Here is a 12,382-nt window from a genome sequence, read left to right on the forward strand (position 1 = left end):
AGAGAAGAAGCATCTTTCCAACAGAAAGTAACGGATTTTAAAGCAGCTGTGACTAGAAAATTAAATAATTTTGCTTCTGATTCAGAAAGGGGAGAAGTCAAGGCAATCGATTTACAAATTAATAAATTAAAGGAAATATCATCTTGTAAAGGTAAAATTTTCAAAATTACACTCCAAACTGCTAACCAAAATTTCATAATAACTGGACATTCAAACAACATATGGCGAAGTGAACCAGAGCTCTTATTGCAGTGCCAACAAACATCAGAAAGCAACAGTTTTGCACGAAATAGACGTAATGGAGTCCACAAAGCATTAAATAAAATATATGCATTAGTTTGATAAAGGGACACTGGGAGCCAGCCTGAGATACTGGCAAGCCATATAGAGGACCATGAGTCATCTGACAGGGATATGGAAAGTTCAGTATTCCAGAACGACGAAATAATCTGAACATTGGAACCCAGTGAGGAGGAAAACTGTTTATAAAAAACAGATACAGCTTTAGGGGACGATGTTGCAGCTGTGATGTAGATTAATAGGTCATGTGTGGTGGCAGAGGGAATACCATTGGGAAAGGAATCTAAAATAGAGTTACATAAGCATTGATATTTTAAAAGGTCAATAGCAGGGAGACCAAACTTTAACTGTAGCTGGTCAAAAGGAATAAAAGCATTACCAGTAAAGACATCTTTAAGATATAAAATTCCTTTTGAAATCCAGGAGGACCAGAAAGTAATGTTTCTGTTCAATTTAAGGAGTGCACTGTGCCACAAAGACAAGTGGATTGTGGAAAGTAGGGGCAATTCAAAATTAGAATCTAAATCATTAATTATCAATCTGGAGGACTTAATGATGGAGGAGAGATGAACAATCTTCGCTGTGGATGACATTGACAGCAATGAAGGTAAAGAAAAGGGTCGAACAATGGATGCTTCAATGTCCAACCAAATTGGAGGTTTTACCATATGTGATGTATTAAACCAAAGGGCACTCTGTTTCAAGATAAAAGCTTTATGGTAAAGGCGAAAATCTGGAAGGGAAAAACCAGCCTGAGCCTTGGGAATTTTTAACTTTTTATAAGCAATACGAGGGGCTTTGTTAGACCAAAGGAATTTAGATAAGAGTAAGTCAATAGTTTTATAAAAACTGAGAGGGAATTGGGTGGGGATCATGGCTAAAGAGTAAAAAATTGTAGGCGCTATAGTCATTTTTATAGATTCCATTCTTCCCCACCAAGTGAGATGAAGGGCGGACCACTTAGACGTTTTGTTTTTAATATAGTCAAGTATAAAATCAGAGTTAAGTTTCAATGTAGCTGGTAGTGATGAAGCAAATAGGATACCTAAATACTTGAGTTTGGTTGTTTGCCAAAGAATATCTTTGTTTGGGAGCATCTCTGAGGTACAAAACACATTCAAAGGAAAAAATTCAGTTTTGTTTACATTCAATTTATAACCTGAAACCATAGAGTATTGAGCAATAATGTCTAATAGGGAAGGAACAGAAGAAAGAGGGTTATTAATAAATAATAAAACATCATCTGCATAAGCTAAAGTTTTAACAGTGACATCATTGATCATAATACCTTGAATGTCATCACAGAGGCGAATATAATTAAGAAAAGGTTCAATACCTAAGAGAAATAACAGTGGGGAAAGGGGACAGCCTTGCCTAGTTCCTCTAAAGAGCGAAAATTGACTAGAGATTTGACCATTAATGAACAAACGAGCAGTAGGGGCAAAATATAAAGCAGAAATCATACGAATAAAAGGGGTACCAAAATCAAAAGACAGTAAAGTTTTAAATAAAAATTGCCAGTGAATCTTATCAAACGCTTTTTCAGCATCTAATGCCATCACTCCCGCAGGAGAAGTAAGTTGAGAACTTTGTTCAATATTATGTAAGAGAGTTCTAGTATTATTAGCAGAATATCTATTTTTCATGAAACCAGATTGATCTGGATGAATAATGGAATGGAGTACAGGAGCTAATCTAGTAGCCAGGATTTTCGCATAAAGCTTACAATCGTGGTTTATTAGGGAAATGGGGCGATAATTAGAGACCAAGGTAGGATCTTTATCAGGCTTGGGTAAAACAATAATTAAGGCATCCGTAAACGAGCCCGAGATAGTACCAGAGGAGCCAAAATGAGAGAAAAGGGCATGCAAATAAGGGAGGAGATGGGAGTGAAATTCTTTGTAAAATTCTGCTGGAATACCATCAGGACCTGGAGATTTATTTTTGGGAAGTGACTTGATGGCAAGCAAAATTTCTTCAGAAGTAATTGGTGAATCTAGACCTGCTCTATCTGATAAGGAAATATGGGGTAAATTGCATTTATTTAAAAAGGAATCGATTAAAGAGTCAGGGCAGGTGTCAGGTTTACTATAAAGGGTAGAATAAAAACTTAAAAATTCTTGCACAATATCGTTATGGGAAATAGCTATTGTGCCTTGAGATCCTCGTATAGAGGTAATCTGAGTCTTATCTCTTTTAATTCGTAAGTAATTAGCAAGGAGTTTACCTGATCTGTTGGAATTAAAACGAAATTTAGCATTGGACTTTGAAAGTTGGACTCCTGCTCTGCGACTGAGAATGGTATTAAATTCATAGCGGAGTTTTTGAAGCTTTAGTTTGTACTGGAGGTCATTGGAAGAGATATACAAACGCTCAAATTTAGCAATTTGCTTTTCCAAGTGTTTAATGGTAGCGTTAAATTGTTTGTTCTCATGAGCCATAATTGAAATAGTGGTACCTCTAATGTAGGCCTTAAATGCATCCCATCTGGTGACAAGTGATGTGGAATCTTCGGGGTTGAATAGGAAATAATCCTTTATAGCCTGCAATAGTTTAGGTTTATGCTTATCAGTAAGGACAATGTCGGAGTTCATACGCCACCTAGTTTGTTTAGTAAAATTAGAAGAAATATTTAAAACAAATGAAATTAAAGCATGGTCTGAAATATCTATAGTACCTATAACAGGATTGGTAGCAGACTGAAGTAAGGAGGGTGAAATCAAAAAATAATCAATCCTTGAATGAGAATTATGGGGATTAGAGAAAAAAGAAAACCATTTTTCAGTGGGGAAGTGTATTCTCCATACATCAACCAGTTTAGTAGTATTAATGAAAGCTTTAAACGCATGAAAAACTTTAGGGGGCCTATACTTGGTAGTAAAAAGTCTATCAAGTAACGGATCAATGATCACATTAAAATCCCCTCCAACAATCAAAGGAACGTTTCCCAACTTTAGAACCTCTGTAGATAAGTTAGACCAAAATGAAGGATCATCGGCTGTGGGGCCATAAACATTGAGCAGAAACAAGGTGGAGTCATGAATTTTAACCTTAACAATAATAAATCTACCTTCGGTATATGTGAATTTATTAATAACCTGACAATGTACCCTCTTTGCAAAGAAAATCGCAACCCCATTTTTTTTACCAAGGGCAGGCGAGGAAACAATAGTGTCTACCCACTTTTTGTTCATATATTGCAAAATGGTGTCATCAACATGAGTTTCTTGAAGAAAACATATATCAGCTTTAGAAGCCCCCAAATAGTCTAGAATCTTCGTTCGTTTAACTGGATGTCGTAAACCTTTAACATTAAGAGAAACAATTTTAATATCATGTGTAGAAGCCATGAAGAAGTAAAAAGAGATTGAAGAGAGGAGTTGGAGAAAGAGAAGAGGGAAAACAGCCATGGAAGAAAAGTAACTCTACGTAGGAAGCTAGAAAAGGCAGGGAAAGATACAAAAGGAAGAAACAGAAAAGGAAGAAAAAAGTACAAACAAGGTACATAAATAAGGACACAGAGTCGCACACCCGTTGCACAAGCATGACCAGAAACCATTGGAGCCCATGAAGAAAAAAGAATCGCCAGGAATGCTCAAAGTAAATGCAATCAAGTAATAGAAGCTTGAGTCTCCATGGATGACGAAGCTTGTTGGTCCAAAAAGAGTCTTAAGTCTGCAGGACGATGAAAAGATTTTGAGAAGGTGTCTTTCCAAACTCTCATTGTCGACGGATCAAATAGACCATACTTAAAACCAAGGCTTTTCAGATGTGGACGCATAGAAGAAAATTCCTTGCGAATAGCAACGTTTCTTTAGCAAAGTCTTGATGGATAAATATTTTGGAGCCATTTACCAGAAGTGAAGGAATTTCTCTGGCAGCTTTCCTGATGAGAACCAAGTGATGGTGACGCAAGACCTTAAAAATCATCTGCCTGGGTTTTGTATGGCGTGGATTCCTGTGTGAGGGAATTCTATGCGCTTTGTCCACCTCAAATTTTTCTGGAAATTTGATATTTAGAAGACCAGGCAGCAGGGATTCCAGGTACAAGCGACAGTCGGAGCCCTCAACTTCTTCAGGCAAATCGAAAATACGGAGATTATATTGTCTATTACGGTTCTCCAATTCCAATAATTGGTTATGCATTGGTACTATCTGAGCCATCAAAGGTGTAAATGCGTCGAGCTTGGTTTTATTGTCCTGAATTTTAATAGAATTGTCGGAAACTTTCATGGAGATTGACGCCATATCTTTGCGAACATTTTTTACTTCATTTGCAATAGCATCAGTATTCATGCGCAGCGCTTTTATTTCTTCCAGTATCAAGGTAAGTGAAGGTTCAGAAGTTTCAACAACTTTCGATTTATTTGGGGGTGGAGACACCTGCTGCTTCCTTTTGTTGTTAGCAAGATTTTTGTTATCCATGTTGAGGAGAAAAAACAACTTTCTGCGTCAGGAAAATGCAGAAATACCAATCCCACCTCAAAAATTTAATAAATGTGAGGGAAAAGAGTATTAAAAGCTTCCAAAGTGCATGAGCAAAAGGCAGTGCAAGAGTTAATGAGAGCCGTGGGAGTGGCTAGGCCCAAGCCAGGCCCTTTCTTTAGAAATGCACCGCCCCCTGAGCTGAGACAGTCGGTAGTATCAGAGCAGAGGCTGGGGAGAGGAGCCAGGAAGCAGGCACATGAAACTTCACACGATGAAAATGCCCAAAAAACACATCAAAAGGTAAGGGGCCGGCAGCAGAGTCAAGCGCTATGAAAAACGAGCAAACCTTGAGGTGAAAATCGTCGTAAATCAGCTCATTAGGCTGATGAAATTACGGAGCTCCGGTGGCAGCGGCCATCTTGTTTACGCGCTCGCGCGACTCCCATATCCAGTAGTTTTCAATCAACAATAAAAGCGGCCTCACTTATATTCAGGTGTGGTTCACCATCGTCTGGTGCCTAATGTACCTGCTGGAGCGAGATGCGAGTTTTGAATCGTCTAAGGTAGCAAGCAGCAGCCATACTGAAAAAACGTCTAGTGCACGATTTTCTCAACCTAATATAAACTTATTTTGACTTGTACTTAAGTGGTTGTCTATTTACTTACTTTTATACTATTGTGCGACCTCCTCTGACGCGTCTGTAAAACTTACCTTTTGTCCCGAAGTTTTGTCTTGAATTTTGACCTTTTGTCCTGAATTTTTGTCCTATATTTTAACACTTGCCATCCTGAATTTGCACCCATGCCAGTTGGTCACCCTACACCTGAGACCCCCGGTCTAGCTTAAAGCGTTTCATTAATTTTACTGTCTTTAAACATGACTTTTTTGCAGGACTCTTGCAATCCATTTCTCTCGTCTGGGATGTGCTGGAAGGCTGATATTTACTGCATATCTTTATTGCAATCATAATGTAAGTGAACTGACAACCTGACACTAAAGCGGGCTTCTAAAAAAGGACCCGGCTGGCCTTTTAAACTGACGTCATCACGTTCATTCATACCACTGGCGTTATCCTCCTGTCTCTCACAGAGACCCAGCTGATAATTGACACCACCCAGGAGTAGCGTGCATGGGTGCAGTCTCTTTTGTTAACAATCTTATTTCTGCAAGTTCCCGCCAGTTCCTCTATATCTAGATACATCTCCCGAGAGCAGTTACTGTACTATTTTCATACCTGCAGCCAATGAGCCTGCTGCGTCATCATCGGCTGACCCCCCTTTCTACAGGGATGGCCTTCCTTCATGCAGTGCTTTCCAACATGTTTCAGCCTCTCTCCCTCCGGGGCCCTCTGTGGCTGACGCACGACGCTGCAGTGCGAGGATACAACACAAGACAGCAGTCTGCTGCCACCTACCGGTTGATATCCAACACAGCATGTCTACCAGTTACTGTGCGAGGAAGTCACTTGCCTGGTCGGAGTTAAGGGGAAGAACATAGCTTATGGGCGGACGTGGACGTGTGGCGTCTCTCTACCCCGAGGGAAAGGGAGGAGAGGTGATGTACTCGTCCTGTGAGTGGAGCAATGGTGCCATGGACAACTCCGGTATCCACCCCGGGCCCCGCCCTGCTGTTATTCTTGTGGTCTTGTATGCGTTCCCTTACATGGTTATCTTGCTTTTAACATGTCTGGCCTCATCTATTTCATATCCGAGTCCCAGATGCCACTGGGCTCTTTTAGGGTTTGAAACAAGTTAAGCGACTAATATTGGGATTTGACTAATAAAAAAACAGGAATAAAAAGCCAATTAAACTGTCATGGTGCAGAGAGAAGACCAATCTTGCAGAATAATAACAGGTTAACGTTAGTGGCATTTGGAATTATTTTTTATATAGTGCTTTAATCCTTAGTGTTTTAGAACATTTGACCATGCCATTAATATTATAAAATATAGACTGCTCCTCATGTTGTTAACTTTAGAAGGGTGAAAACTGAGTTGACCATGTTGACACCTGACCCAGTGACCTGCGAGCCACACAGATCTCAGAAGTGAGCGTTTTGCCCGCTGAGCTCTATGAAAACAAGGTGTCAACGCTTAGGGGTCCATTACGATGGTGGGCGGACCGACCGCTGTAGTTGCGGCAGTCCTGCAATGCATATTATGATGCACCCGCCACACTGGTGGGCTGGGCCTATTACATTGCGGGTGGATCTGCTGGCTGCAGACCAGCCCGCAATCCAATAGGACTGCGCACATCATTGCCATGCACTACATGGCAGACACCACGTGGTACCTCCCCATGTGCACTCCCGCCGAAACCCTGGGGGCCCGCAACGGGCCCCCAACACCAGACACCGCATGCCTTTCCAAAGGCGAATCCCCGCATGCATCATAATATGGAGGGTGGTGTCTTGCAGGCACCGCCACCATATTGTGACCCTTTTCTGCCCGGTCGACGAGTTGACCGGCGGAAAAGCGGCAGACGGTCTTTCTGTCCACCGCGGACCCCCCAGCCATACTAATATGGCGGGGGGTCAATCAGGCATGAACGGTGGGCGGATGGGCCACGCCGGGCCAGCGGTGGCTATTGCCGGCCCGGCGGGGGCGATCCGCCCTCTATCCTAATGGGCTCCTAAGTTCCAGAATAAGAGGAGACAGGAGGAAAAAGAAGGATTAAAGATACTATTATCTACGTAACTGGACATAATGATTCTAAAAGAAACTTTCTGGTGGCCAGGTGCCGCTCAAGTTCATTCCTTCTGTGGTTGTCGGAGTTTAAAAAGGCTGCAGGACAGATCCACTCTGTTTAAAGTCAGAAGCATAATACAGGTTGTCATGTGACATCTTATGAGGTCACTTCCTTTGACATCGCTGTGCATTGTTATTAGTCCCTCATTATCAGTGATTTCATACAGTGCTTAATTTGAGCCTGTGGTTTCCAGTGCTTGGCACCAGCACTTAATTGTCAGCACCGGCACTTGCAACAGTCTGTCACTAGGTGGTGCTGTCTGGCTAATTTACAGAGGATAACAACAGTAAATTATTAATTCTTTACAGATTAAAAATGACTATTGCTGCCGCCCAAGTCATTCTTATAGCTTAGGGCCCAGAAATAGCCCAAATTGCCTCAACCATGGGAGAGTGATGGTTAGTGGTTGTGTTGTTACTTTTGTTGGCAGCATAGCAAGGGTAATGTGTGATGCAAGCTGCAGTGGCCTCTTGACGATAGCCTTAGAACTCATTTTTTTACAAATGAAACACTGATAGGGCTAGGATCCGATGGCCAGTATTAAGGAATTGAGGGGGGCGGGGGATGGAGCAGCAATGAGGGTGTTCACCAAGGGGTTCTAAGTAACATCAAATAGTCAATAAGAAAGAAGCTCAAATTGCACATAATGTCGATCGGAAATGCAAGGTGCAATATATTGTCTTTATTCACAATTACACTTCTCCAATTTTATTTTAGATTTCACGCCTACATTTTACATACCCCTGCTCTCATCAGCCTAGCAGAGGTGGAGGATATTTAAGTGAGCCACACACAACATGGTGGAACCACTCCACCCAATTTCAAATGCCCTGGTGTCCCTGTACTCAGATTTAATGGGTGTAGGAACACCTGACCCGGTTTTACCAGCGGGAACATCCAGCTGGTACAATGGTTTTAGGATGGGGCTGCAAGTCAGTGGCAACTGGTAATTTTAGCAGTAAGGTGGGGCTGGGGCCACACAAGCACACACACAGACCCCTTCACAACACTCACAAATAAACATACATACATACTGTGAGAAATTGGGTTGTTGGTTGACAGGATGTGAGTCCTGGTCAAGCAGCAACCACAATCCTTGTCAGAATAAGGCACAAGCAAACTCCAGATTAACCTGTGTTCAACTCCTTAGCTTGGCACAGAGCAGCCAGGCCTAACTTAGAAGCAATGTGTAAAGTATTTGTGCAATACTTCAAACAGTAACACAGTGAAAATACCACACCAAAAGGATCTCACACCAGGTTAGAAAGCTGAATTTAATAAATAAAACAAGACCAAAACAATAAAAATCCAATCAGTAGGACCAAAGCTATGGATTTTTAAAGATTTAGTGTAAAATAGCGCATGAAATCACAAAGTGCCAACCATGGTTATCTGGTCGTGATGGACTGGTTTAAAGTCAAAGTTGAGGCTGACCACTATGGAGTGCAGGTTGGATACCATCACCAGGTTAGGCCTGCTGAAGTTTACTCACTCAAGTTCATACCAAGAGTCCTGTTCGCATTGCAGAGTGCTGTGAGGAGCAGGGAGCGCACTGCAGGAGGCTGTTGGCGAAGCGGAAAGAGCCGGCTGGCGTGGCGAGCAGTCGATACTGAAGTGCGAAGAGCGGGTGCTGATGATGCTTCGCGCTGATTGGCTGTGTGTGTGAGCAACGAGCATCGGTGCGAACAGGCCCGTTTGCCGCTGCAGAGTGCACTAAAGTTTAATTTCAGCACTTGGGAGCCACACCAAGAGTGCAGGATCTGAAACGCACCGCATGGGGGCCAGGAACTCGCTGCAGCCGGGTCCTGGGGCTCTTATAGGATGTTGGGGAGCCTTTTATGTCCCTGAAGCTCAGATCAGGAGGCCAGCAGACTAGCCATTGATATCTCCCCTGGGTTCAAGATGAAGATGCAGGTCCAGTTCTCTTTCTCCAGGCAAAAGGGCAGCAGACTGCAGTTAGCACAGCAGGGCAGCTGTTCCTTTTATTTATTATTTATTTATTTTATTTTAAAAGTTTTATATAGCGCTGGCTAGACCCAGAGGTATCAGAGCTCTTTACATGAAAAGATAATATAAAGCAAATATGGCATACAAGTAGATAAAAAGATAATGAAACAGCATGTGAAATATACAAATCAAAATAGATATCCAGGTGCAAGAGCTATACATTTCAAGTAATTAGGTAGATGATGTTCGAGAAATTGACAAATATAACATGGTGAGTGGAGATCAGGTGCAGATCACAGATTAGGACCCCCAATAATAATTGGGCCAAACATGGCATACAAGTAGATAAAAGATAATGAAAACACCATGCGAAATATACAAATCAAATAGATAAACAGGTGCAAGAGCTATACATATCAAGTAATTAGGTAGATGATGTTCATGAAATAGACACATATTACTGTACTAATATAACATGGTGAATTGGAGATCAAGTGCAGGTCACAGGTTAGGATCCCCAATAATAGTTGAGTAGGTAGATTTTGAGGTCTTTTTTGAAGCTGAAATAGGAGGGGTTACAGCGCATGTTTTTGGGAGGGCATTCCAGATGACAGGGGCATTGCCAGAGAAGGAGCGTGATTGTGTGGCTTTCTTTGTATGCAGTGGTGGGATTAGGAGGAGGTTGTTGGTGCTTCTCAGAGGTCATGTGGTGCCCACAATGAGAAGTTTCTTTGCGAGGTACTGCGGAGTGTTTTGGTGGAGGATTTTATGAGTAATGCAGGCAGTTTTGTAGGCAGATCTGCCTTCAATAGGGAGCCATTTAAGAGATTTGAAAGCCAGGGATATATGATTGAAGCGTTTGCAGTCTGTGATGAGCCTGGCTGCAAGGTTGAGCACAGCTTTGATTGGAGCAAGGTGGACGTTGGGGATTCCTTTGAGGATGGTCTTACCATAATCAGTACGTGAAAGAACAAGTGACTGAACTACAAGTTTAAAGTCATCGGTGGGTATAAAGCGTTTCATTTTCTTGAGGTGGCGTAGAGTGAAGAGGGCTCCTTTAGCAGAGTTTTTGATGTGGACATTAAGGGTTGGGAGTTGCCGATAGAAATACCAAGAGAGCAGCAGTCCAGCTGAGTGGCAGTCCTTATAGCAGCGCAGCTGTCCTTCTTCCTGTCAGACTATCCACAGGTCCAGAAGTGTACAGGAGAGTTGGTGTCTGAGGTCCAGTAGTTATACCCAGTTGTGCCTTTGAAGTGTCCCCCTTGCTGCACATAAGCTATCATTTAAAACAACTTCTGTTTTGCAACTTCTATGTGTGCTGCATTAAGCAGCACACAAAGTCACAAAACAGTATTTAGGGATTTTTTATGTGCAGGAAGGTCTTCCTTCCTGCACATAAACAATCATTTAAAAAAATGCAGTTTTTCAACTTCTATGTATGCTGTATTAAGCAGCACACATAGAAGTTACAAAACAACATTTAGAGATTGTTTATGTGTAGGAAGGGGGACATAAATGTAGCGCCAGCGGAAGTGGAAACGCAGTGACGAAGCGTGTTGTTACCGGTCTTGGTTTAACAACACGCTTCGCCACTTTCTTGTAAATATGCCAGTTGTTTTTTTTGGAAAGTTTAGTCAAATGGCGCCAAAGTTATTAGCAAACCAAAAAATCGATTTCCTATTGTAATGGGGTCCTTACTATAACTACTCAGTGGGGAATGACGCTGGGTCACAAGCGTCAAATTTGTGAAATCCACCCTGAAGAAGCGAGTTTTTCCTAAATACATGTTGCTTGAATATCTAAGTTTTTTGAGACATGCACAATTTGTGAAAACGATTGAAAGAATACTACGAGAAAGTGGAATTGTATTCAAAATGATATAATATCCGTTTTTAAAAGATGAATTTGGTGTTTAAAAGTTAACACTTGCGCATGTGCTTCTGCTCACAGGAAGGGTGTTCAACGGCTCTGGCAAACCCATTGACAAAGGCCCCGCCGTCATGGCAGAAGATTTCTTAGATATCAATGGTAAGAAATAAAGTTTTCAAAAAATGCAGCGACAAAGCAGAAAACTCCTTCACACGACTCCTAGCTTCTAATTTTGCTTTGCCAGTAGGTTTAGCCTATGAACCATGAAGATGTGTACAGAGGGAGCAGAAGTGAGACATCATTGGTACAACGCTACAGAGCCATAGCTGATCTCATTTACTTGGCTTAGAGCAGGCTTCTCCAACGAGTAGCTCGTGAGCTACTAATAACTCTTTAGCTACCTATTAGTAGCTCTCCTGTCTGAAACCTAGCCGACTAAATTAGAAGCTTTTGCATGTTTAAATTAATATATGTATCGAAATTGTATATGCAAGATAAAAATGTGTTTATTTTCAGAACTCATTAGCAGATGTTAGGAGAATAATGATTACATTTCGAAAACATATTTAAAGGTGATATTTGAGTGATCAACCACAGGGCACTGGGTATACTTATTAATAATTTTATTAAATTGGTGCCTGGGGAATTGCAACAATGGCTGTCATGTGTTACCCACTTCGAGGCATTCCACACTGGCAACATTTTTTACATTACTGCTGGCAACCTTGACTTCTGTAATGAGGTGATCGCTGCTGATAATCTTGCAAATGTTGGTCACGAATGTAATCGTGTCTGATGTGATCACTGTTACTAATCTGATACAATAGGTAACTCAGAAATGAATAAAGATCCTACATGGTGTGGAGACTATGGAGCATATTTACAAGACTAAACGCCACCAGAACGTCACTTTTAACGACGTTCCCGTGGCTATAGGAGCTTTACCTTATTTACAAGGCGGCATTAGGCCAATTAACATGGCTTAACGCCGCCTTGTAAATAAGGATCCTTTCATGCTACATTTAGCATGAAAGGACTGTGAATGGGTGTTGCAGTGAGAGTTCCGCCGCAACACCCATTGATTTACAC

General features: G+C 41.6%; 1 protein-coding gene across 4 annotated transcripts in view; it reads left to right on the plus strand.

Annotated features, from left to right (window-relative positions):
* The window catches only part of ATP6V1B1 (ATPase H+ transporting V1 subunit B1), a 989,440-nt gene that overhangs the window by 940,537 nt on the left and 36,521 nt on the right, over positions 1 to 12,382 (plus strand). For all 4 annotated transcript variants that reach the window (XM_078674535.1, XM_078674534.1, XM_078674536.1 and 1 more), the window contains one exon: positions 11,375 to 11,452. In XM_078674535.1, coding sequence (XP_078530661.1) covers positions 11,375 to 11,452 — 78 coding nt within the window. The remainder of the gene's footprint in view (positions 1 to 11,374; positions 11,453 to 12,382) is intronic.

This window comes from Lissotriton helveticus, chromosome 2_1 (assembly GCF_964261635.1).
Source record: "Lissotriton helveticus chromosome 2_1, aLisHel1.1, whole genome shotgun sequence".
In the NCBI taxonomy this organism is placed as follows: Eukaryota; Metazoa; Chordata; class Amphibia; order Caudata; family Salamandridae; genus Lissotriton; species Lissotriton helveticus.